At 55.6% G+C, this 23,220-nt stretch overlaps 1 protein-coding gene across 1 annotated transcript in view; it reads left to right on the top strand.

The window, feature by feature from the left end:
- Positions 1-743: 743 nt before the first annotated feature.
- The window catches only part of LOC144735476 (uncharacterized), a 61,563-nt gene continuing 39,086 nt past the window's right edge, over positions 744-23,220 (top strand). The window contains exons 1-6 of the mRNA XM_078617875.1: positions 744-935; positions 5,608-7,522; positions 12,051-12,295; positions 14,873-14,950; positions 15,527-15,769; positions 18,601-20,278. Of these exons, the coding sequence (XP_078474001.1) occupies positions 7,378-7,522; positions 12,051-12,295; positions 14,873-14,950; positions 15,527-15,769; positions 18,601-20,278 (2,389 nt within the window). The 5' untranslated portion in view covers positions 744-935; positions 5,608-7,377. The remainder of the gene's footprint in view (positions 936-5,607; positions 7,523-12,050; positions 12,296-14,872; positions 14,951-15,526; positions 15,770-18,600; positions 20,279-23,220) is intronic.

Below are 23,220 nucleotides of genomic sequence, written 5' to 3'. Positions count from 1 at the left end.
CTCTGTGTAGTGAGTCTATGGGTCTCTGTGTGATGAGTCTATGGGTCTCTGTGTGATGAGTCCGTGAGTCTCTGTGTGATGAGTCTATGGGTCTCTGTGTAATGAGTCTATGGGTCTCTGTGATGAGTCTATGGGTCTCTGTGATGAGTCTGTGAGTCTCTGTGTGATGAGTCTATGGCTCTCTGTGTAATGAGTCTATGGGTCTCTATGTGGCGAGTCCATGATAAGTCACTTCGTTGAGCTATCATCTGTGGCCAGGCTGCTTCTGATAAAGAATTACAGAGCTCAGCGGGATCTTACCTGGTAAATAAAAAGGCTCAAATCCTCGTCTCTTGACCCCTCAGCTGGACGAACGAACTTGAGACTTGAGTCCAAGTGGGCGGGGCTACAGCGACGGGGGGACGGGGCTGGACAGGTACAAGGCGGGGCTAGGAAGATAAGAGGCGGGGCTAAGGACGGAGGGGGCGGAGCTAAGAACGTAGGGGGTGGGGCTAAGGACGGAGCTAGAGACGTAGGGGGCGGGGCAAGGGATGAAAGGGGCGTGTCCGAAGACGTTGGGGGCTTTGTAAGACGGGGGGGGGGGGCTAGAAATGGGCGGGGCGAAGGGAAATAGGGGGAGGGACAAACCACAAAGGGGCGTGGCTAGTTCCGTAGGGGGCGGTGCTATGTGTGTAGGGGCGTGGCTAGACGCGTTGGAGGCGGGGCTAGACGCGAGTGGGCGGGGCGACGCGCGAGTGGGCGGGGCGAGGAGTGCTAAGGGGGTGGGGCTATGCGGCAGCTCGAAGTCTTCCGGGCCGGGCACTTTAGTTAAAAAGTGGTCTCCATTAAGAAGTCAAACAAACAACAACTACCACAACAACTACCACCACAACTAAACAACAACTAAACAACCAACAAGGACGACAACAACAAGAGCAGCAGCCGCCACGATCACGGTGAGCGCCGCCCGCCCGCCCCAACTCTCCAGCGGCACAGTGGCCGTGAGGCTCCGCGGTTCTCCCTCTCCTCCTCCTCCTCTCGCTCCTCTGTGGCTCGCGGGGCGGCCTCCTCCTCCTCCTCCTCGCCTCCTCCTCCTCCTTGCCGGGGGGAGATGGGGGGGGATGGGGGGTCGACCAGAGGAGGAGGCCGAGGAGGGAGCGCGGCGCTCGACCCGGGACCTCCACCTCGCTCGCTCGCCCCCCCTCGTCAGGAGGCCGCCGCCGCCGGCAGATTAGTCGCGGTCGCGGGCACTGCGCATGCGCGAAGGCAGTGCGATTGAATGGTTGAGTGCGGCGAGGGGGGGGGGTCCGAATTTCGCATGGGGGGCAGGGGCCCGGGTGTTACATGGGGGGGGGGGGGGGGTCCGAATGTGGCAGGAGGGGTGAAGGGGGGTCCGGATGTTGCATTGGGGGTGGGGTCCGAATTTCGCATGGGGGGCAGGGGCCCGGGTGTTACATGGGAGGGGGGGGGGTCCGAATGTGGCAGGAGGGGTGAAGGGGGGTCCGGATGTTGCATTGGGGGTGGGGTCCGAATTTAGCATGGGGGGCAGGGGCCCGGGTGTTACATGGGAGGGGGGGTCCGAATGTGGCAGGAGGGGTGAAGGGGGGTCCGGATGTTGCATTGGGGGTGGGGTCCCAATTTCGCATGGGGGGCAGGGGCTCGGGTGTTACATGGGGGGGTGGGGGTCCGGATCTGGTACGCGAGGTGTTGTAGGTGAGGAAGGAGCGGTGGGATTGTGATCACGTGCCGATTGGTGACCCCCCCTCCTCCTCCTGCGAGGAGACGGGAGGAGCGGTGGGAGTGGATCCCTGGTGGCGCTCGCAACTCCACAGCACTTGCACCCTCGGGCCGGTGGAGGCTACACGGGGGAGCTTTGTCTTTGTGGTGACCCCAGATGGCGATCGTCAAATTGTCAAGCGGAACAGAAAGTGAAGTCCACGACAGCGTGGGGAGAGATCCGTGCTAGGAGTGAATGGCGGTGGTAGAGGCGGTGTGAGTGGTAGGGGTAGAGGCGGTGTGAGTGGTAGGGGTGGAGGCGGTGTGAGTGGTAGGGGTGGAGGCGGTGTGAGTGGTAGTGGTAGAGGCGGTGTGAGTGGTAGGGGTAGAGGCAGTGTGAGTGGTAGGGGTAGAGGCAGTGTGAGTGGTAGAGGCAGTGTGAGTGGTAGGGGTAGAGGTGGTGTGAGTGGTAGGGGTAGAGGCAGTGTGAGTGGTAGGAGTAGAGGCAGTGTGAGTGGTAGAGGCAGTGTGAGTGGTAGGGGTAGAGGCGGTGTGAGTGGTAGGGGTAGAGGCAGTGTGAGTGGTAGGGGTAGAGGCAGTGTGAGTGGTAGAGGCAGTGTGAGTGGTAGGGGTGGAGGCAGGGTGAGTGGTAGGGGTAGAGGCAGTGTGAGTGGTAGAGGCAGTGTGAGTGGTAGAGGTGGTGTGAGTGGTAGGGGTAGAGGCAGTGTGAGTGGTAGGAGTAGAGGCAGTGTGAGTGGTAGAGGCAGTGTGAGTGGTAGGGGTGGAGGCAGGGTGAGTGGTAGGGGTAGAGGCAGTGTGAGTGGTAGGGGTAGAGGCAGTGTGAGTGGTAGAGGCAGTGTGAGTGGTAGGGGTAGAGGTGGTGTGAGTGGTAGGGGTAGAGGCAGTGTGAGTGGTAGGGGTAGAGGTGGGGTGAGTGGTAGGGGTAGAGGCGGTGTGAGTGGTAGGGGTAGAGGCGGTGTGAGTGGTAGGGGTAGAGGCGGTGTGAGTGGTAGGGGTAGAGGCGGTGTGAGTGGTAGGGGTAGAGGCAGGGTGAGTGGTAGGGGTAGTAGCAGGGTGAGTGGTAGGGGTAGAGGCGGGGTGAGTGGTAGGGGTAGAGGCGGTGTGAGTGGTAGGGGTAGAGGCAGGGTGAGTGGTAGGGGTAGAGGCGGTGTGAGTGGTAGGGGTAGAGGCGGTGTGAGTGGTAGGGGTAGAGGCGATGTGAGTGGTAGGGGTAGAGGTGGTGGGAGTGGTAGGGGTAGAGGCGATGTGAGTGGTAGGGGTAGAGGCAGTATTAGTGATATCCCCCTGGTCTCCAGAGTGAGTGAGTGGAGTTTGTATGATTTCCCCATGCTCAGCATGAGTTTCTTCACAGGCAAATCTCTTCCCGTAGCTAAACCCACACACACAGTGGGACTGGTATTGGCCAAACATCCCAATGCAAAAAAATGTCATTAAATTGTTCAATCGGCATTGCACGTTGCTGCAGCAGCAGTGTCATTCCTGCTGACTACAATAGACATCAAACTGAATCTAAACGAAAACTATTTTAATTCTTCTAGTTAAGGCCCTCTGAGCTACAAATCTCCTTTTCAGAAGCGTCCCGGCCACAAATGACAGTTCAACAAAGTGGCTCATCATCATCAACATCACGTGGACAATTACAGCAGCAGCTATAATGATGTTGATTTGTAATGTGGAGGGAAAAAACCAGACGACCCGGAGAAAAATCCACGCGACCACCACAGGGAGAGAGAGAGAGAGACGCAGATTTAAAATCTTGAACAGGTGTCATGGTGGCTAGGAGATGTTCACTATCTCGCTCGGTCAACAGGAGCTGGTGGGTTCGAGCCGGACCCTGGCGATGCCTGCGGTGTATTTGGTGGTGGCGGCTTTCACGTCACATTTATCTCTTTACGCTCTCTCACCCACAAGACCTGCAATATGGATGGTATTGGTCGTGAAGGCCTACTTGGTGTTGAGCTGGACATTTGGAATTTGTGTCTTCTCCCTCCCTGTAGCCGCCTGGATTTTTCTCCAGATCCTCCGGTTTTTATTATTTCACGATTTTATTTAACTCACTCTGTCTGTTGTATTCTCAACTCTGTCTGTTGTTGTCGTATCCTCAAATCTTGGAGCTCAATTTCAACCCACTTCCCAATGTGGTATCGACTGCAAACTTGGTATACGTATGTCATACTGATGACAATACTATATTCTATCATAAAAAAAAATGTAAGTAATCTTTTTTATATGTTATGTTTCGGCTTGGGTCTGACATTGGCTGTAGTTGACCACGGTCTCTTACGTTGTGGCAAGCTTCGGGGCCACTTCCTGGAGTCGTGGAGTTCTGCCATTACTAGTGCGGTACTTTTCATGAAAGTGTGTTTTTTATAAAGTATTTTAAAAAGTCACTTATTTCTCTCCACGTCTACAATCGACGTCACAATGCGTTTAGGGTATTTGGCTCCTGCTGTAAATGTCCACATGATGATGAGCCACTTCACGAGCTGTCATTTAGTGTGTAGCCAGGTCGCTTGTGACAAATAGCTCCTACATAGCAGCTCAATGGGTCAAATAAAAAATACTTTGAGTAAATACGTAAAAATAAAAAAAGGCTTTATTTTCAGCTGCCAGAGAGTGGCGTCATGACGTCCAGAAAGGATTTTTGATTTAAGCCCCCGGATTGTCGCGTTGGACGTTGGCCGGATCAATGTCCGCCAGCACCGGGCGCCACGGGACACGGATTGAGGGTGCCGCTGCCGACACGCAGTGCGGTGTTGACTTCGACGACACGCCGTGTGGTGTTGACTTCGACGTCGACTCGGCGTCGTGCGAGGAGGGCCGCCACTCCGCCCCCGGGAGCCGCATCGTGGGCCAGGGCCAGGCTCGCGTTGACGGGTTCCGACGTGCTGCGGGGCGACGCTGCCCCCGCGTCCGTTTCCCGCGAGCTTCCGGGTTGTTGTTCGAGGTGGTTGACGGCGTTTGAGCGCGTGCTGCCTCGCGCCACTCCCGATGGAGCCCGCCCAGGGTGGCGGTCATGCCCGTTAGCGGCGTTCCCCCAGCACAAGTCGACGTTCGCCATCTTTGTCGGCCCGCCCGCCCGCCCGTCGCTCGGGCGGAACGGCGGAGACGGGGGCCCCCCTCTTGTCGGCGTTTGGCTTTGGGGCGCCAAGTTTGAATGGTCCTGAGATATTTTGTATCAAGAACCTTTCCCGGTGTCCTCCGTTGCCCCCCCCGGCCTTGGCTTGCCAGCGTGGAGGCGTCGTCGTCGTCCTCGTTGAGCTGTCGTCTGTGACGTGGCCCGGTCGCTTCTGACAAATGGTGATGTCACCGTCACTTGGTGGAGAATTGCGGGTGTTGGTATTGGGTGGTGGTGGTGGTTGTGGTAACAGCACTTGCCCCAACAGTCTGTTGAGACTATGCGGGGGATGTTTATCTTTGGTGGCGGAGGTGATGGTGATGATGGCTATGGTGGTAGAGGTGGAAGTTGTTGTGGTGGTGGTGATGTGTTTGTGTGTCTATGTGGGTAACCGCCATGAACACACCAAAACAACTCGTCGTGGTGGCTAGGAGATGTTAACTACCTCGCCTGGTACGCAGGAGGTCGTGGGTTCGGTCCCGACCCTGACGCCTGCTGCTGCTGTATATTTGGAGTTTGCGTGTCTCTCTCCCCATGGTCACGTGGATTTTTCTCCGAGTCCTCCGGATTTGGCTGCAATAACTTCCCGCGCGATGACAACCACCTCGCTGAGCCGTCATTTGTGATGGCCGGGGCCTTCCCTGGTAAAATAAAAACCAGTTTATTTTGAGTCTAGATGGAACCCACGACCTCCTGTATATTAGGCGAGGGAGACGACATCTCCTAGCCCCCGGGTTCATCATCGTTTCTCTCGCCCGTCTTTGTGTTCGCAGGACGCAGCTGTGCGAAGAAGCGACCGCAGAGCGAGTGAATGTTTGAGTTCACGAATTCATTTGGGGGTGTGCTGAAAGTCTGCGTGTGTGGGCGAGCGAGTCAGTCGGGTATTCCACCATGTGGCTGGGTGAGTGAATGAGCAAGTGAGTGGGTGAGTAAGTGAACGAGCAAGCGAGCGAGTGAGTGTGTGCGTGAGTCAGTGGGTGAGTAATTGAGCGAGTGAGCGAGCGAGTGAGTGAGTGGGCGAGTAAGTGAACGAGCGAGTGAGCGTGCGAGTGAGTGAGTGGGCGAGTAAGTGAACGAGCGAGCGAGTGAGTGAGTGAGTGCGTGAGTCAGTGGGTGAGTCAGTGGGCGAGTGAGCGAGTCAGTGGGTGAGCGAGCGAGCGAGTGAGTGCGTGATCGAGTGAGTGAGCGAGTAAATGAACGAGCGAGCGAGCGAGCGGTCATCGCAATGAGTGAGGCTGCTTTGCGGGGCCCGGACGAGTGATTCGCCGAGGGTGGAGGGGTGGGGGCGGGAATGATTCACGGAGCCCGCGGAACCGGGGGAAGGATTCACGGAGCGAAAGGATCCGGTGGACAACCGAACGACGCCCCGAGTTGAAGGACGAAACGAAGGAAGAAGCCAACGGAAAGTTCCCGCGAACTGACGTCCAACGGAAGGAGGGAGGGAGGGAGCGAACGAAGGAGCCAGGGAAGGAGGGGAGGGACCAAACGGAATTCACTTGAGGAATGAAAGGCGCGAGGAGCGAATGAAAAGGGGCGGACGGACCAGAGGAAGGAACGGACGGAGCAAAGGGGATTGTTCCGATGAACTGACGACTCATTCCAATTGGCGCTGAGTCATTCCTGATGAGCGCTGATTCATTCCAATTAGCGCTGATTCATTCCTGATGAGCGCTGATTCATTCCAATTAGCGCTGATTCATTCCTGATTAGTGCTGATTCATTCCAATTAGCGCCAATTCATTCCAATTAGCGCCGATTCATTCCTGATTAGTGCTTAGTCATTCCAACTAGTACTGCATCATTCCTCTGAGTGTTTCGTCATTCCTGATTCATGCATCTGAGTGGTCGACAGCTGCTGCTGCTCTCATAGCTTTACCATTTGCACATCTCGCGGGTTTCACCGACTGCTGGTTAGTGTCACTTTTACCGGCTGGTGCTGCTAGTTAGGAGAACGTTGGCGACTCGGTACTGAGCTTGTGTGTGGCTGGCGCTGGGTAGTGCGCAGACTCGCACCGTCAGCTGGTGGGCCTCGTCGCGCCGGCGGTGGTGACTGCCCAGTGAGCGGAGCTCGTTAGCAGCGCTCTCGTGCGGCCTGCAAGTGTCACAGGTTGGGCGGTGCGCTGCCGGTTAATGCGAGTTGACCGCGCGTGTTGCAATCCGTTGTTTTCTACTCCTATCGCTCGTGTCGCTAGTTAGACTCAATATCACTGGCACGTGTCGCTAGTTAGACTCAATATCACTGACACTTATCACGAGTTAGTGTCAATATCACTGGCTCATATCGCTTTTTACTTTTAATATCACTGTTACGTATCGCTAGTTACTCTCAATATAGTAGAAGTAGTGGGTGAGTGGTGGGTGAGTAGTGGGTGAGTGGTGGGTGAGTGGTGGGTGAGTGGTGGGTGAGTAGTGGTGAGTGGTGGGTGAGTAGGAGCAGTGGGTGAATAGGAACAGTGGGTGAGTAGTGGGTGAGTAGTGGTGGGTGAGTAGTGGTGAGTGCTGGGTGAGTAGTGGGTGAGTAGTGGTGAGGAGGAGGAGGAGCGATGGAGGGAGGGGCGCTGGAGAGCCGGGAGATGAAGCTGCGAGTGTCGCGTCTCGCACGCCGCATGAACGAGCTGGAGGAGGCGCTGGCCCAGCTGAGAGTCACGGGGACCGAGATCGAGACGCTGTGGGGGCAGCTGTCTCAGGGTGAGACACCACACACCATGGGGACACACGGAGAGACACACATGGAGACGGTGACACACACAGTGACACACACAGAGACACACACAGATACACAGACACACACAGATACACAGACACACACACACACAGACACACACAGACAACAACAACAACCGCCATTCGCCACTAAGTGGTGGTGACGTCACCACGACGCTTGTGCCAGGCCATGTGCACCTTGAGGCCACATGAAGTGTCGAACGCCCGCTGGCAGGAGATCACGGGGCAGACCCAGGTGCCATGGGTCGACCGACTGAGATGACCGAGATGGCTGGCTGATGCACCACCTGTGCCCCCTACTGTGCCAACTTGCTGTGCTTTAGCCACCTGGCGCTCCGCTCGTTGTTGTGAGCGTCGCTCCCCCCGCCCTCCGTTGTTGTTGGAGGCCGACTGCCTCCAACTGCCCAGTAGCGTCCTTCACGAGCCTCCTCCACAGAGGCCGATCTTGACACCGCTGGTACTAGTCATCGGCAAGTCCACTCAGCTCCATGTCCTCCTGTACCACATCACTCCGTCTCTCTAGCCCGTGTCGCGCCCGTTTAGCCCCCTCGATCCGGCTGAACAAAAATTGCTTGGGCATGCGGTAGCTGGGCATGCGGGCTACATGACCCAGCCAACGCAGCTTTGCCTGCCGGAGGAGCTCACCGATGGGACTTTGCCCAGATCTTTCAAGGATTTGTGAGCTCACACTATCCAGCCTGGTTAAACCCAGGATAGATCGTAAGCAGGGCAGCCTAAATGTTTCCAACCGACGAAAATGCTCCATTAGGGGGGTCCACGTTTCGCAAGTGTAGAGAATGGAGGGAATGACTGTGGCCGAGAAGACCTGAAGCTTCGTGCGGAGTGACAGACCAGGTAGCTTCCACACAGCGTTACGCAACCGATGAAAAGATATTGCCGCTCGACTGATTCGGAGTGAGACCTGCTGTTAAACTGGAGCTGGTCATAAGTGCACTGCCCAGGTATGGGAAACTCTCCACTCTCTCCACTACTTCCCCATCACCGATTGGGAGTTGTGGGGGTGGAGAGTCCGATGGTACAAAATACCCAGGCAGGTGCTTAGTTTTGGAGGGGCTGAAGGTAAGGCCCCACCTCTTAGTGGCACGCTCCAGTCTCAGCAGCAGCGTCTCCAACTCATCTTCTGAATTAGCAGCTATTACCAAATCATCGGCATACATAACGTGGTTGACCAATAGGGAGCCATCCCTTGATCGCACCCGGGCGTCGATCAGCCTCCCATTATATCTGTACCAAATGGAAATTCCCCCGGTACAGCTATTCAAGGCTTCACGAACTACGTGGTCAAAATAGATGTTAAATAATGTGGGAGCCAGAGGACATCCCTGTCGCACCCCTAAGGTGTACAGGGAAAGGCTCTGACTCCCGGCCACGTAGTTTTACCCGGGCCCGCTCACCATCATGAAGGTCCTTAATGATCATGAGCAGAGGGTCAGGGACTCCAAAAGCACGAAGAACAACCCAGAGCCCATGCCTACTGATGGTATCATAGGCCTTGACCAGGTCAATAAAGCAGAGATGTAGGTCTTGTTGGAATTTCCTACACCTCTGCTGTAGCAGACGGACAGAAAATATGGCATCTGTGCAGGACCGCCCTTTCCTGAAACCGCATTGGGGCTCCGCAAGCCTCTCCTCAGCATGGCTAGCAAGGCGATGTTGAATAATCCTTGCCAGGACCTTTCGCGGCACACTGAGGAGTGAGATGCCCCTGTAGTTGTTACAGTCTGTGCGGTCGCCCTTCTTAAAGAGGGAGACCACAAGGGAATCCTTCCAATCCTGCGGAGCCCGTCCAGTGGTCAAGACTGTTGTTATGATGTCATGTAGGGCAGTCTGTGCACAAACGCCACCCTCCCTCAGCATTTCGCTTGGGAGATCATCTCTGCCCGGTGCCTTTCCTGGTCTCAGACTCTGGATCGCCTTCAGTACTTCCTCAACAGATGGCACCTCAGCCAGCCACTCACAGGGGGTGACCTCTTCCAATATTTGAGGCACCGCAGCCTCAGCAGGGTTATCCCCACTTTGTGCCATGATGTTTTTCTGGCTGAGGTATTTCCCCTCCTCCAGAACCTCACAGAAATGCTCAGCAAATCTGCAAACCTGTTCCTGGGGGTCGGAGATTGGATCACCGTTTTTTTCCCTAATGATGGTAATAGGTGTGGCGCTGCAGGTTACTTTTTTGATGGAGTTAAATAGTGATTTGTGATCACGGGCCACTGAGGCAGACTCTATCTCCTCAGCAACCCGCGACCACCACCCATCCTTGCAGCACCTTACGGCTCTCCGAACCTCCGAGCGAAGGCTGCGGTAAACCTCCTCATTCTCTGACGTGGGATGCTGTAGCCGATGAGAGTGGGCCTGTCGCTTTTTCTCAACTAACCTGAACACCTCTGTCAGCCAGGGTTTCTGGGGAGGTCTGGACCGCATACCCAAAGCAGCCATTGCAGCTGCATGAGTCACAGTCCTAAACCTCGCCCATTTACCCTCGACATAAGGTGGAGTGGGGGACGATGCCAACCCCAGCTGCAAGCGATGATGAAATTCTCACTTGCAACTTTCATCAGCTAACTGAGACCAGGCCAATTTTGGTTGGAATGGGGTCCTGGGTGTACACCCACCACCGGAGTGGAAGAATGGCAGGCGCATCTTACAGATGACTAGTCGATGGTCAGAGGGCAGATCAGCTCCACGGTAGGTCCTGGTGTCAAGGACATGGGCTCGCATCCGCTGGTCCGTCACTACGTAGTCCAGCAGATGTTCTTGCTTGGACCAGGCATGCATCCATGATGTTGTGTGGATGCGCCGATGCCGGAAGAGCGTGTTGGTAATTACAAGCCCATGGGCTGCACAAAAATCTAGCAGCCTCCTACCGTTGTTATTGAGCTGATCTGGCCCATGCCTTCCAATCACTCCCGACCAGATGCCAGCATCATGACCAACTCGGGCATTGAAGTCACCCAACAAGATGACTCTGTCCCGAGTGGCCACTTTAGCCAGCACCTGTGACAAGAGGTCATAGAAGGCATCTGACTCATCGGCTTTGCCTGCATCCCTCCACGGATGTTCGTCTTCGGTGGGGGCATAAGTAACCACGACCACCACTCCTCGCCTCCGGTTGATGGGAAGGCGAGCCCAAAGTATCCTGGGGCTTACAGCTTCCCACACCTCACCGCCACGCTCCCACGCCCCCTTCATTATTTTGTTCAGAAGAAGAGCCACACCCTGTTTGGCAGTATCCTGCCCCGAGTGGAGGACTGTCCACCCCTCATGGTGGCAGGAGCCAGAACCGGTCCACCGGACCTCCTGAATGCCACAGAGATCCAGGCGGTACCGGTCCAGCTCCCGACAAAGGAGTGGCAGCCTCTCCTCCGCAGTGAGCGTTCGAACATTCCACGTGGCCATCCGTAGTGATTTTTCGTTGTTTCTGGAGGAGCCCCGAGGGTGAAGATTCAATCTCCTGGCTCCGCCAATTCGGGTTTGGCCAGGAGACGTCGTAGAAGCCTGTCCCCCCGGGCCTCCGGCACAAGCTTATTTGTTGCATATTTATGTTTCATTCGTAGTTTAGTGGTAATGAATTGAGGGTGGAGGGGTTACCAGCCCCTCGCACCCGTCCAGAGCCCCCGTTTAGCCACTGTGGTGGTCGCAGACGCCATGAGGGGAGAGGCCAATGGGCATTGGCCCTCCCCCCACAGCGCTGTCTACGACAGTGTTGCCCATCCGGCACCGCGAGAAGGTAGGGGGTTGTTTTGCCGGACACACACACACAGACACAGACACACACACAGACACAGACACACACGCAGACAACAACAACCGCCATTCGCCACTAAGTGGCGGTGACGTCACCACGACGCTTGTGCCAGGCCATGTGCACCTTGAGGCCACGTGAAGTGTCGAACGCCCGCTGACAGGAGGTCACGGGGCAGACCCAGTTGCCACGGGTCGACTGACCGAGATGACCGAGATGACTGGCTGATGCACCACCTGTGCCCCTTACTGTACCAACTTGCTGTGCTTTAGTCACCCGGCGCTCCGCTCGTTGTTTTGAGCGTCGCTCCTCCGCCCTCCATTGTTGTTGGAAGGCGACTGCCTCCAACTGCCCAGTAGCGTCCTTCACGAGCGTCCACACAGACACACACACAGACACACACACAGACACACACACAGACACTCATATACAGACACTCACATACAGACGCACACACAGACGCACACACAGACACACACAGACACACACACAGACACACACACAGACACACACAGACACACAGACACACACACAGACACACACACAGACACACAGACACACACAGACACACAGACACACACAGACACACACACAGACACACACACACAGACACACACACAGACACACACACAGACACACACACACAGACACACACACAGACACACACAGGGAGACATGGAGCTGTCTCCCCGACTCCTCACCCCCCCCCGTCCTCCCGTCTCCCCGCAGATGGAGCCGCCCCCCTGTCCCCCACGTCCCCGCCGCCGTCCCCGATGTCCCCCGTGCCGTCTCCGCTCTCCCCCATGTCTCCGCGGTCCTCCGCCTCGCTCCTGCGCGAGGTGGAGGCCCTGAGACGTCGGGCGCAGGAGGCGCTGGGCAGGGACGGGGACACGGGGAGGATGCAGAGAGAATGTGCGGAGATGTCCCAGCGGATCTCCGCAGAGACCGAGACCACCACGATTCTGCAGGGGCAGGTGAGCAAAAGACTCACTCAGGGACTCACTCAGAGACTCACTCAGAGACTCACTCACTCAGAGACTCACTCAGAGATTCACTTAGAGACTCACTCAGAGACTCACTCAGAGACTCACTCACTCAGAGACTCACTCACTCAGAGACTCACTCAGAGATTCACTTAGAGACTCACTCAGAGACTCACTCAGAGACTCACTCACTCAGAGACTCAGAGACTCACTCAGATACTCACTCAGAGACTCACTCAGAGACTCACTCACTCGGAGACTCACTCAGAGACTCACTCAGAGACTCACTCGGAGACTCAATCAGAGACTCACTCACTCAGAGACTCACTCATAGACTCACTCAGAGACTCACTCAGAGACTCACTCAGAGACTCACTCAGAGACTCACTCAGAGACTCGCTCACTCAGAGACTCACTCACTCAGAGACTCACTCACTCAGAGATTCACTTAGAGACTCACTCAGAGACTCACTCAGAGACTCACTCACTCAGAGACTCACTCACTCAGAGACTCACTCAGAGATTCACTTAGAGACTCACTCAGAGACTCACTCAGAGACTCACTCACTCAGAGACTCAGAGACTCACTCAGATACTCACTCAGAGACTCACTCAGAGACTCACTCACTCGGAGACTCACTCACTCAGAGACTCACTCAGAGACTCACTCAGAGACTCAATCAGAGACTCACTCACTCAGAGACTCACTCATAGACTCACTCAGAGACTCACTCAGAGACTCACTCAGAGACTCACTCACTCAGAGACTCACTCAGAGACTCACTCAGAGAATCACTCAGAGACTCACTCACAGACTCACAGACTTAGAGACTCACTCACTAAGAGACTCACTCACTCAGAGACTCACTCAGAGACTCACTCAGAGACTCACTCACTCAGAGGCTCACTCAGAGACTCACTCAGAGACTCACTCAGAGACTCACTCACTCAGATACTCACTCACTCAGAGACTCACTCAGAGACTCACTCAGAGACTCATTCACTCAGAGACTCACTCAGAGACTCACTCACTCAGAGACTCACTCACTCAGAGACTCACTCACTCAGAGACTCACTCACTCAGAGACTCACTCAGAGACTCATTCAGAGACTCACTCACTCAGAGACTCACTCATAGACTCATTCAGAGACTCACTCAGAGACTCACTCAGAGACTCACTCAGAGACTCACTCAGAGACTCACTCAGAGACTCACTCAGAGACTCACTCACTCAGAGACTCACTCAGAGATTCACTTAGAGACTCACTCAGAGACTCACTCAGAGACTCACTCACTCAGAGACTCACTCACTCAGAGACTCACTCAGAGATTCACTTAGAGACTCACTCAGAGACTCACTCAGAGACTCACTCACTCAGAGACTCAGAGACTCACTCAGATACTCACTCAGAGACTCACTCAGAGACTCACTCACTCGGAGACTCACTCAGAGACTCACTCAGAGACTCACTCGGAGACTCAATCAGAGACTCACTCACTCAGAGACTCACTCAGAGACTCACTCAGAGACTCACTCAGAGACTCACTCAGAGACTCACTCAGAGACTCGCTCACTCAGAGACTCACTCACTCAGAGACTCACTCACTCAGAGATTCACTTAGAGACTCACTCAGAGACTCACTCAGAGACTCACTCACTCAGAGACTCACTCAGAGATTCACTTAGAGACTCACTCAGAGACTCACTCAGAGACTCACTCACTCAGAGACTCAGAGACTCACTCAGATACTCACTCAGAGACTCACTCAGAGACTCACTCACTCGGAGACTCACTCACTCAGAGACTCACTCAGAGACTCACTCAGAGACTCAATCAGAGACTCACTCACTCAGAGACTCACTCATAGACTCACTCAGAGACTCACTCAGAGACTCACTCAGAGACTCACTCACTCAGAGACTCACTCAGAGACTCACTCAGAGAATCACTCAGAGACTCACTCACAGACTCACAGACTTAGAGACTCACTCACTAAGAGACTCACTCACTCAGAGACTCACTCAGAGACTCACTCAGAGACTCACTCACTCAGAGGCTCACTCAGAGACTCACTCAGAGACTCACTCAGAGACTCACTCACTCAGATACTCACTCACTCAGAGACTCACTCAGAGACTCACTCAGAGACTCATTCACTCAGAGACTCACTCAGAGACTCACTCACTCAGAGACTCACTCACTCAGAGACTCACTCAGAGACTCATTCAGAGACTCACTCACTCAGAGACTCACTCATAGACTCATTCAGAGACTCACTCAGAGACTCACTCAGAGACTCACTCAGAGACTCACTCAGAGACTCACTCAGAGACTCACTCAGAGACTCATTCAGAGACTCACTCAGAGACTCACTCATAGACTCATTCAGAGACTCACTCACTCAGAGACTCACTCAGAGACTCACTCAGAGACTCACTCAGAGACTCACTCAGAGACTCACTCAGAGACTCATGCAGAAACTCACACAGACTCACTCTCCCATAGGGTTCAATGTTAAAGGCTCCCAATGGATCGTTCAATGCTAGAGGCGGTGTTTGTTTGTAGATCGATTCTCTCAAGGAGAAGTTGAAAGAGCGAGCGAAGCCTGCAGACAGCAACGGAGCCAAAGATGATGAAAATGAGGTGAGTCACTCACCAACTCACTCATCAACTCACCCACTCACTCACCCACTCACTCACCAACTCACTCACCAACTCACTCACTCACCCACTCACTCACCAACTCACCTACTCACTCACTCACCAACTCACTTACCAACTCACTCACCCACTCACTCACCAACTCACTCACTCACCAACTCACTCACCTACTCACTCACCCACTCACTCACCAACTCACTCACCCACTCACGCACCAACTCACTCACTCACCCACTCACTCACCAAGTCATCCACTCACTCGTTCACTCACCAACTCACTCACCCACTCACTCACCAACTCACTCACCCACTCACTCACCCACTCACTCACCAACTCACTCACCAACTCACCCACTCACTCACCCACTCACTCACCCACTCACTCACCAACTCACCCATTCACCTACTCACCAACTCACTCACCAACTCACTCACCAACTCACTCACCTACGCACTCACCAACTCACTCACCCACTCACTCACCAACTCACCAAACCCACTTATCCACCCACCCACTCACCAACCCTCTCTGACCTCCCCTCCCCCCCCCACTCCCAGCTGCTGGAGGAGCTGGGTTTGTTACGCGAGCGGGTGCGCTCCGTGGAAAGTCGCGGGGCCGAGCACGACGAGATGGAGGCAGAGCTGCGTGACAACCTGGAGCGGCTGCGTGCCGCTGGCCGGGAGGTGCGGGCCCGCGTACGCGAAGCCGTGCGCGACCGGGACGAGGCCAAGTCGGCACTCGGGCGGGCGGAGAAGACGCGGGAGGAGATGAGGGAGCGCGTGAGATGCGTGGAGAGACTGGTACGGGGGGGGGGGGGCCTGTCTCTCTTCTGTAGCAACTACTTAGCACGCACACACACCCACACTAACACACTCACTCACCCACCCACTAACACACCCACCCATTCAAACACTCGCCCACTAACACACTCACCCAGCCACTCACTCACTCACCCAGCCACTCACACACCCAGCCACTCACTCACCCAGCCACTCACTCACCCAGCCACTCACTCACCCAGCCACTCACTCATTCACCCACCCACTAACACACACACCCACCCATTCAAACAGTCGCCCACTAACACACTCACTCACCCAGCCACTTACTCACTCACCCAGCCACTCACTCACCCAGCCACTCACTAACACCCACACTAACACACTAACTCACTCAGCCACTCACTCAGCCAGCCACTCACTCACTCACCCACCCACTAACACACACACACACACCCATTCAAACACTCGCCCACTAACACACTCACTCACTCACCCAGCCACTCACTCACTTACTCATCCAGCCACTCACTCACTCACTCAGCCACTCACTCACTCACCCAATAACCCACTCACTCACCCAATGACCCACTCACTCACCCGCCCACTAACACACTCACCCACTAACACACTCACCAACCCACTCACTCACCCACCCACTAACACACACACCCACCAATTCAAACACTCACCCACCACCCACTCACCCACTAACACTCACACACACAGTGACAACAACAACCGCCATTCGCCACTAAGTGGCGGTGACGTCACCACAACGCTTGTGCCAGGCCATGTGACTTTGAGGCCACGTGAAGTGTCGAACGCCCGCTGGCAGGAGGTCACGGGGCAGACCCAGGTGCCACGGGTCGTCTGACTGAGATGACCGAGATGACTGGCTGATGCACCACCTGTGCCCCCTACTGTGCCAAATTGCTGTGCTTTAGCCACCCAGCGCTCCGCTCGTTGTTGTGAGCGTCGCTCCTCCGCCTTACATTATTGTTGGAGGGCGACTCCCTCCAACTGGCCAGTAGCCGCGTCATTCACGAGCCTCCTCCACAGAGGCCGATCTTGACACCGCTGGTACAAGTCATTGGCAAGTCCACTCAGCTCCACATCCTCCTGTACCGGATCATTCCATCTCCTCTCTAGCCCGTGCCGCACCAGTTTAGCCCTCGCGATCCAGGCGAACAAGGTCCTTAATGATCGTGAGCAGAGGGTCAGGGACTTCGAAAGCACGAAGAACAACCCAGAGGCCAGGCCTAGTGATGGTATCATACGCCTTGACCAGGTCAATAAAGCACACGCACACACACCCGCCCACTAACACACTCACTCACTCACCCACCCACCCACTCACCCACTCACCCATTCACCCACCCACTCACCCACCCACCCATCCACTATCCCCCCCACTCTCCCCCCCATTCTACCCCCACTCTCCCCCCCACTCTCTCCCCACTCTCTCCCCACTCGCCCCCCCCCCACTCTCCCCTCACTCTCCACCCCCACTTTCCCCCCATTCTCCCTCCCACTCTATCCCCCCACTCTCCCCCCCACTCTCCCCCCCACTCTCTCCCTTCACTCTCCCCCCACTCTCCCCCCCCACTCTCCCCCCATTCTCCCTCCCACCCTCTCCCCCCACTCTCTCCCCCCACTCTCCCCCCACTCTCTCCCCCCACTCTCCCCCCACTCTCCCCCCACTCTCCCCCCACTCTCTCCTCACTCTCCCCCCCTCCCCCCACTCTCCCCCCACTCTCCCCCCACTCGCCCCCCACTCTCCCCCCCCCTCCCCCCCCCTCCCCCCACTCTCTTCCCACTCTCCTCCGCCCACTCTCCCCCCCCCCCCGCTCTCCCCCACTCGCCCCCCACTCTCCCCCCACTCGCCCCCCACTCTCCCCCCACTCTCCCCCCACTCCCCCCCCCACTCTCCCCCCACTCTCCCCCCACTCTCTTCCCACTCTCTTCCCACTCTCCCCCCACTCTTTCCCCACTCTCCCCTCATTCTCCCTCCCACTCTCTCCCCCCACTCTCCCCCCCACTCTCCCCCCCCACTCTCCCCCCCACTCTCTCCCCCCACTCTCCCCCCCCACTCTCCCCCCCACTCTCCCCTCACTCTCCCTCCCACTCTCCCCCCACTCTCTCCCCCACTCTCCCCTCACTCTCCCTCCCTCTCCCCCCCTCCCCCCTCTCTCCCCCCACTCTCCCCCCACTCTCCCCCCCCCCCGCACTCCCCCCACTCTCCCCCCACTCCCCCCCCACTCCCCCCCCACTCGCCCCCCACTCTCCCCCCCACTCTCCCCCCACTCCCCCCCCCACTCTCCCCCCCACTCTCCCCCCACTCTCTTCCCACTCTCTTCCCACTCTCCCCCCACTCTTTCCCCACTCTCCCCTCATTCTCCCTCCCACTCTCTCCCCCCACTCTCCCCCCCACTCTCCCCCCCACTCTCCCCCCCACTCTCTCCCCCCACTCTCCCCCCCCACTCTCCCCCCCACTCTCCCCCCATTCTCCCTCCCACTCTCCCCCCACTCTCTCCCCCACTCTCCCCTCACTCTCCCTCCCTCTCCCCCCCCTCCCCCCTCTCTCCCCCCACTCTCCTCCCACTCTCCCCCCCCCCCGCACTCCCCCCACTCTCCCCCCACTCCCCCCCCACTCCCCCCCCACTCCCCCCCCACTCTCCCCCACTCCCCCCCACTCCCCCCCACTCCCCCCCCGCTCTCCCCCACCCCCCGCTCTCCCCCACTCACCCCCCGCTCTCCCCCACTCGCCCCCCACTCTCCCCCCACTCCCCCCCCCCGCTCTCCCCCCACTCTCCCTCCCCCCCCACTCTCTCTCTCGCTGTGCCTGCCAGCTGGAGGAGAGCGTGCGCCTGCGTGAGGAGCACGAGGAGGCTCAGCAGGAGCTCGCCCGCCTGCGGGAGCGCCTCCTCGACACGGACGAACGCCGGCTGGAGGCCGAGTCCAAGCTGCGCGCCCTCCAGGAGGAGCGCGGCAGCAGCGAGGAGCGCCTCCGCAGCTCTGACAAGGAGCGCCGCGAGCTGGAGCAGAAGCTCGCGCTCGCCGACAGGGAGCGCCGCGAGCTCGGGGAGAAACTCCGGGATGCCGGCAAGGATTCACGCAAGGCCCAGAATGCCCCGGAGCTGGAGGAGAAGCTGCGGAGTTCCGAGAAGAAATGCCGGGAGGCGGAAGAGACGTTTGGGATTTCTGAGAAGAAATGCCGGGAGCTGGAGGAGAAATTAGGGAGTGCTGAGAAGAAGTTACGGGAGCTGGAGGAGAAATTTGGGAGTTCCGAGAAGAAGTTACGGGAGGCAGAGGAGAAATTTGGGAGTTCCGAGAAGAAGTGCCGGGAGCTGGAGGAGAAACTCCGCGATGCCGGCAAGGATTCCCGCAAGCCGCAGGAGCTGGAGGAGAAGCTGCGGAATTCCGAGAAGAAATCCCGGGAGGTGGAAGAGACGTTTGTGAGTTCTGAGAAGAGGTCCCGGGAGCTGGAGGAGAAATTAGGGAGTGCCGAGAAGAAGTTACGGGAGCTGGAGGAGAAGCTCGGCAAGTCTGAGAAGAAATCCGTGAATCTGGAAGGTCGACTTGAGAATTCGCAGAAGGAGCTGGGCGAGTTGAAAGGCGTCCAAGAGTTGAGGGTGAAGCCTCGATCCCCCCGGGAGGAGGAGGAGAGGGCTCGGGATACCCAGAGGGAGCGCCAGGAGCTGGAAGAGAAGCTCCGCAAGTCTGAGACGCAGCGTCAGGAGTTGGAGGAAAAGCTTCGGAGTTCCGTGAAGGAAGCTCCGGGGCCTCAGGCGAAGGCGCGGATTTCCCGGGATGAGCGGCGGGAGTTTGAGGAGAAGCTTCGCGCCTCCGAGAAGGAGCGCGAGGCACTGGAAGAGAACCTTCGGAATCACAAGCGGGAACGGCGGGAGTTTGAGCAGAAGCTTCGGAGTTCCGAAAACCAACTGGAGGAGTTGAAGACGAAGCCGCGATTCCCGCGGGCGGAGCGCCAGGAGCTGGAGGAGAAGCTCCGGGATTCCGAGAAGGAGCGCCAGTCCCTGGCGGACAAGCTCCTGAACGTTGAGAAGGAGGCCCAGGCGTTGAAGGCGAAGCCTCGGCCTTCGCGGGAGGAAGACAAGGAGCGCCAGGAGCTGGAAGAGAAGCTTCGGAAATCCGAGGAGCAGCGTCAGGAGTTGGAGAAAAAACTTGGGAGTTCTGAGAAGGAAATTCAGGAGTATCAATCGAAGCCCCGGTTCTCCCGGGAGGAGCGCCGGGAGCTGGAGGAGAAGCTGGGGGATTCCGAGACGCAGCGTCGGTCCCTGGAGGAGAAGCTCCAGAGCTCCGAGGCTGATCGCCGGGGATTGGAGGAGAGGCTTCGGAGTTCCCGGAAGGAGCTGGAGCAGTCCAAGGTGCCTCCGCAGGTGTCTGCGGAGACGGAGCAGAAGCTGGCGGCCTGGGAGAAGGAGCGCCGTGAGCTGGAGGGGAGGTTGGAGAACTCCGAGTGGGAACGCCGACGCCTGGAGGAGAAACTGGGACCACATTCTCCGAGCGGTGAGACGTGGTGATGTCTGTGTCCAGCTCGTCTTTGTCTCTCTCTCTCTCTGCTTGAGATGTCGCCCTGCGATGGGAATGTAGAGATTATACAAGCCTTAAACGTTGAACCCTATGGGAGCCTTTAACGTTGAACCCTATGGGAGCCTTTAACGTTGAACCCTGTGGGAGCCTTTAATGTTAAATCCTGTGGGAGCCTTTAACATTGAACCCTGTGGGAGCCTTTAACATTGAACCCTGTGGGAACCTTTAATATTGAACCCTGTGGGAGCCTTTAACATTGAACCCTGTGGGAACCTTTAACGTTGAACCCTGTGGGAGCCTTTATCATTGAATCCCGTGGGCAGGACCATCCATAGGGTGGGTGCGGGGATTAGGGCGGTCGCCCCATTCACAGTAGCAAAGGGACGGATGATGATGATGATGACGATGATGATGACGATGATGATGATGATGACGACGATGATGACGATGATGATGACGATGATGACGATGATGACGATGACGATGATGATGATGATGACGATGATGATGATGACGATGATGATGATGATTGATGATGATGATGAACACGTTGATGACGATGATGATGACGATGATGACGATGATGATGATGAACACGTTGACAATGATAAAGACAATAATTCCATGATGAAATCACAGCTCAACGACTGGTCACTCGTGCGCGTAACGGTGGCAAGGAGATGTTCACTACTCCGCCAGGTATGCAGGAGGTCGTGGGTTTGATCCCGACCCTGATGCCTCTTGTACATTTGGAGTTTGCATGTCTTTCTCCCAGTGTCTTTTTCTTTGGGTCCTCCGGTTTCCCCCACCCCCCACCTCTTGACTCGACATACGTTTAGATTATTTGGCTGCTATGAATTACAGACGATGATGATAAGCCACTTCGTTGAACTTTCATTTTAAACCAGGTCACTTCTGAAAAGAGCGACAGCTTTCCCTCGTTACTCACAAACTTGCCGGCTGCGTTTTTGTCTATCGGCGAATCGAATCTGGAACTCTAAACGATTGCTGCTGCGACGGAGAGAGATAAAGCAATGAGAGATGGTTCGGTGATGAGAGACAAAGTGATGAGTGATAATGTTACGAGATAAAGCGATGAGAGATGGTACGGTGATGAGAGACAAAGTGATGAGTGATAATGTTACGAGATAAAGCGATGAGAGATGGTACGGTGAGGAGAGACAAAGTGATGAGTGGTAATGTTACGAGATAAAGCGATGAGAGGTGGTACGGTGATAAGAGACAAAGTGATGAGTGGTAATGTTACGAGATAAAGCGATGAGATAAAGAGAATGTGACGAGAGAGAAAGTGATGAGAGATGTGTCGTTATAATAATGTTAACTTATTTAATAGCTTATTTACCTATTTAAGGTTTTCATTCAAAAGATAAAGCAGGTTTTCATCGGCCAATATCACAACCTGCAAAATGTGCAATTCACGAGCATCTCAGAAATGTATCCCTGGCAAATATCGAGGGGATACCCTATAGATGTCACCGTATACAGTGAGTGAAAAAGTATTTGATCCCCTGCTGATTTTGTACGTTTGCCCACTGACAAAGAAATGATCAGTCTATAATTTTAATGGTAGGTTTATTTGAACAGTGAGAGACAGAATAACAACAAAAAAATCCAGAAAAACGCATGTCAAAAATGTTATAAATTGATTTGCATTGTAATGAGGGAAATAAGTATTTGACCCCCTCTCAATCAGAAATATTTCTGGCTCCCAGGTGTCTTTTATACAGGTAACGAGCTGAGATTAGGAGCACACTCTTAAACGGAGTGCTCCTAATCTCAGCTTGTTACCTGTATCAAAGACACCTGTTCACAGAAGCAATCAATCAGATTACAAACTCTCCACCATGGCCAAGACCAAAGAGCTCTCCAAGGATGTCAGGGACAAGATTGTAGACCTACACAAGGCTGGAATGGGCTACAAGACCATCGCCAAGCAGCTTGGTGAGAAGGTGACAACAGTTGGTGCGATTATTCGCAAATGGAAGAAACACCAAAGAACTATCAATCTCCCTCGGCCTGGGGCTCCATGCAAGATCTCGCCTTGTGGAGTTGCAATGATCATGAGAACGGTTAGGAATCAGTCCAGAACTACACGGGAGGATCTTGTCAATGATCTCAAGGCAGCTGGGACCATAGTCACCAAGAAAACAGTTGGTAACACACTACGCCGTGAAGGACTGAAATCCTGCAGCGCCCGCAAGGTCCCCCTGTTCAAGAAAGCACATATACCTGCCCGTCTGAAGTTTGCCAATGAACATCTGAATGATTCAGAGGACAACTGGGTGAAAGTGTTGTGGTCAGATGAGACCAAAATGAAGCTCTTTGGCATCAACTCAACTCGCCGTGTTTGGAGGAGGAGGAATGCTGCCTATGATCCCAAGAACACCATCCCCACCGTCAAACATGGAGGTGGAAACATTATGCTTTGGGGGTGTTTTTCTGCTAAGGGGACAGGACAACTTCACTGCATCAAAGGGACGATGGACGGGGCCATGTACCGTCAAATCTTGGGTGAGAACCTCCTTCCCTCAGAAAGGGCATTAAAAATGGGTCGTGGATGGGTATTCCAGCATGACAATGACCAAAAACACACGGCCAAGGCAACAAAGGAGTGGCTCAAGAAGAAGCACATTAAGGTCCTGGAGTGGCCTAGCCAGTCTCCAGACCTTAATCCCATAGAAAATCTGTGGAGGGAGCTGAAGGTTCGAGTTGCCAAACGTCAGCCTCGAAACCTTAATGACTTGGAGAAGATCTGCAAAAAGGAGTGGAACAAAATCCCTCCTGAGATGTGTGCAAACCTGGTGGCCAACTACAAGAAACGTCTGACCTCTGTGATTGCCAACAAGGGTTTTGCCACCAATTACTAAGTCATGTTTTGCAGAGGGGTCAAATACTTA

The sequence above is a fragment of the Lampetra planeri genome, chromosome 55 (genome assembly GCF_965212315.1).
Source record: "Lampetra planeri chromosome 55, kcLamPlan1.2.h2, whole genome shotgun sequence".
NCBI lineage: Eukaryota > Metazoa > Chordata > Hyperoartia > Petromyzontiformes > Petromyzontidae > Lampetra > Lampetra planeri.
This window is presented reverse-complemented; position numbering and strand designations above follow the sequence as displayed.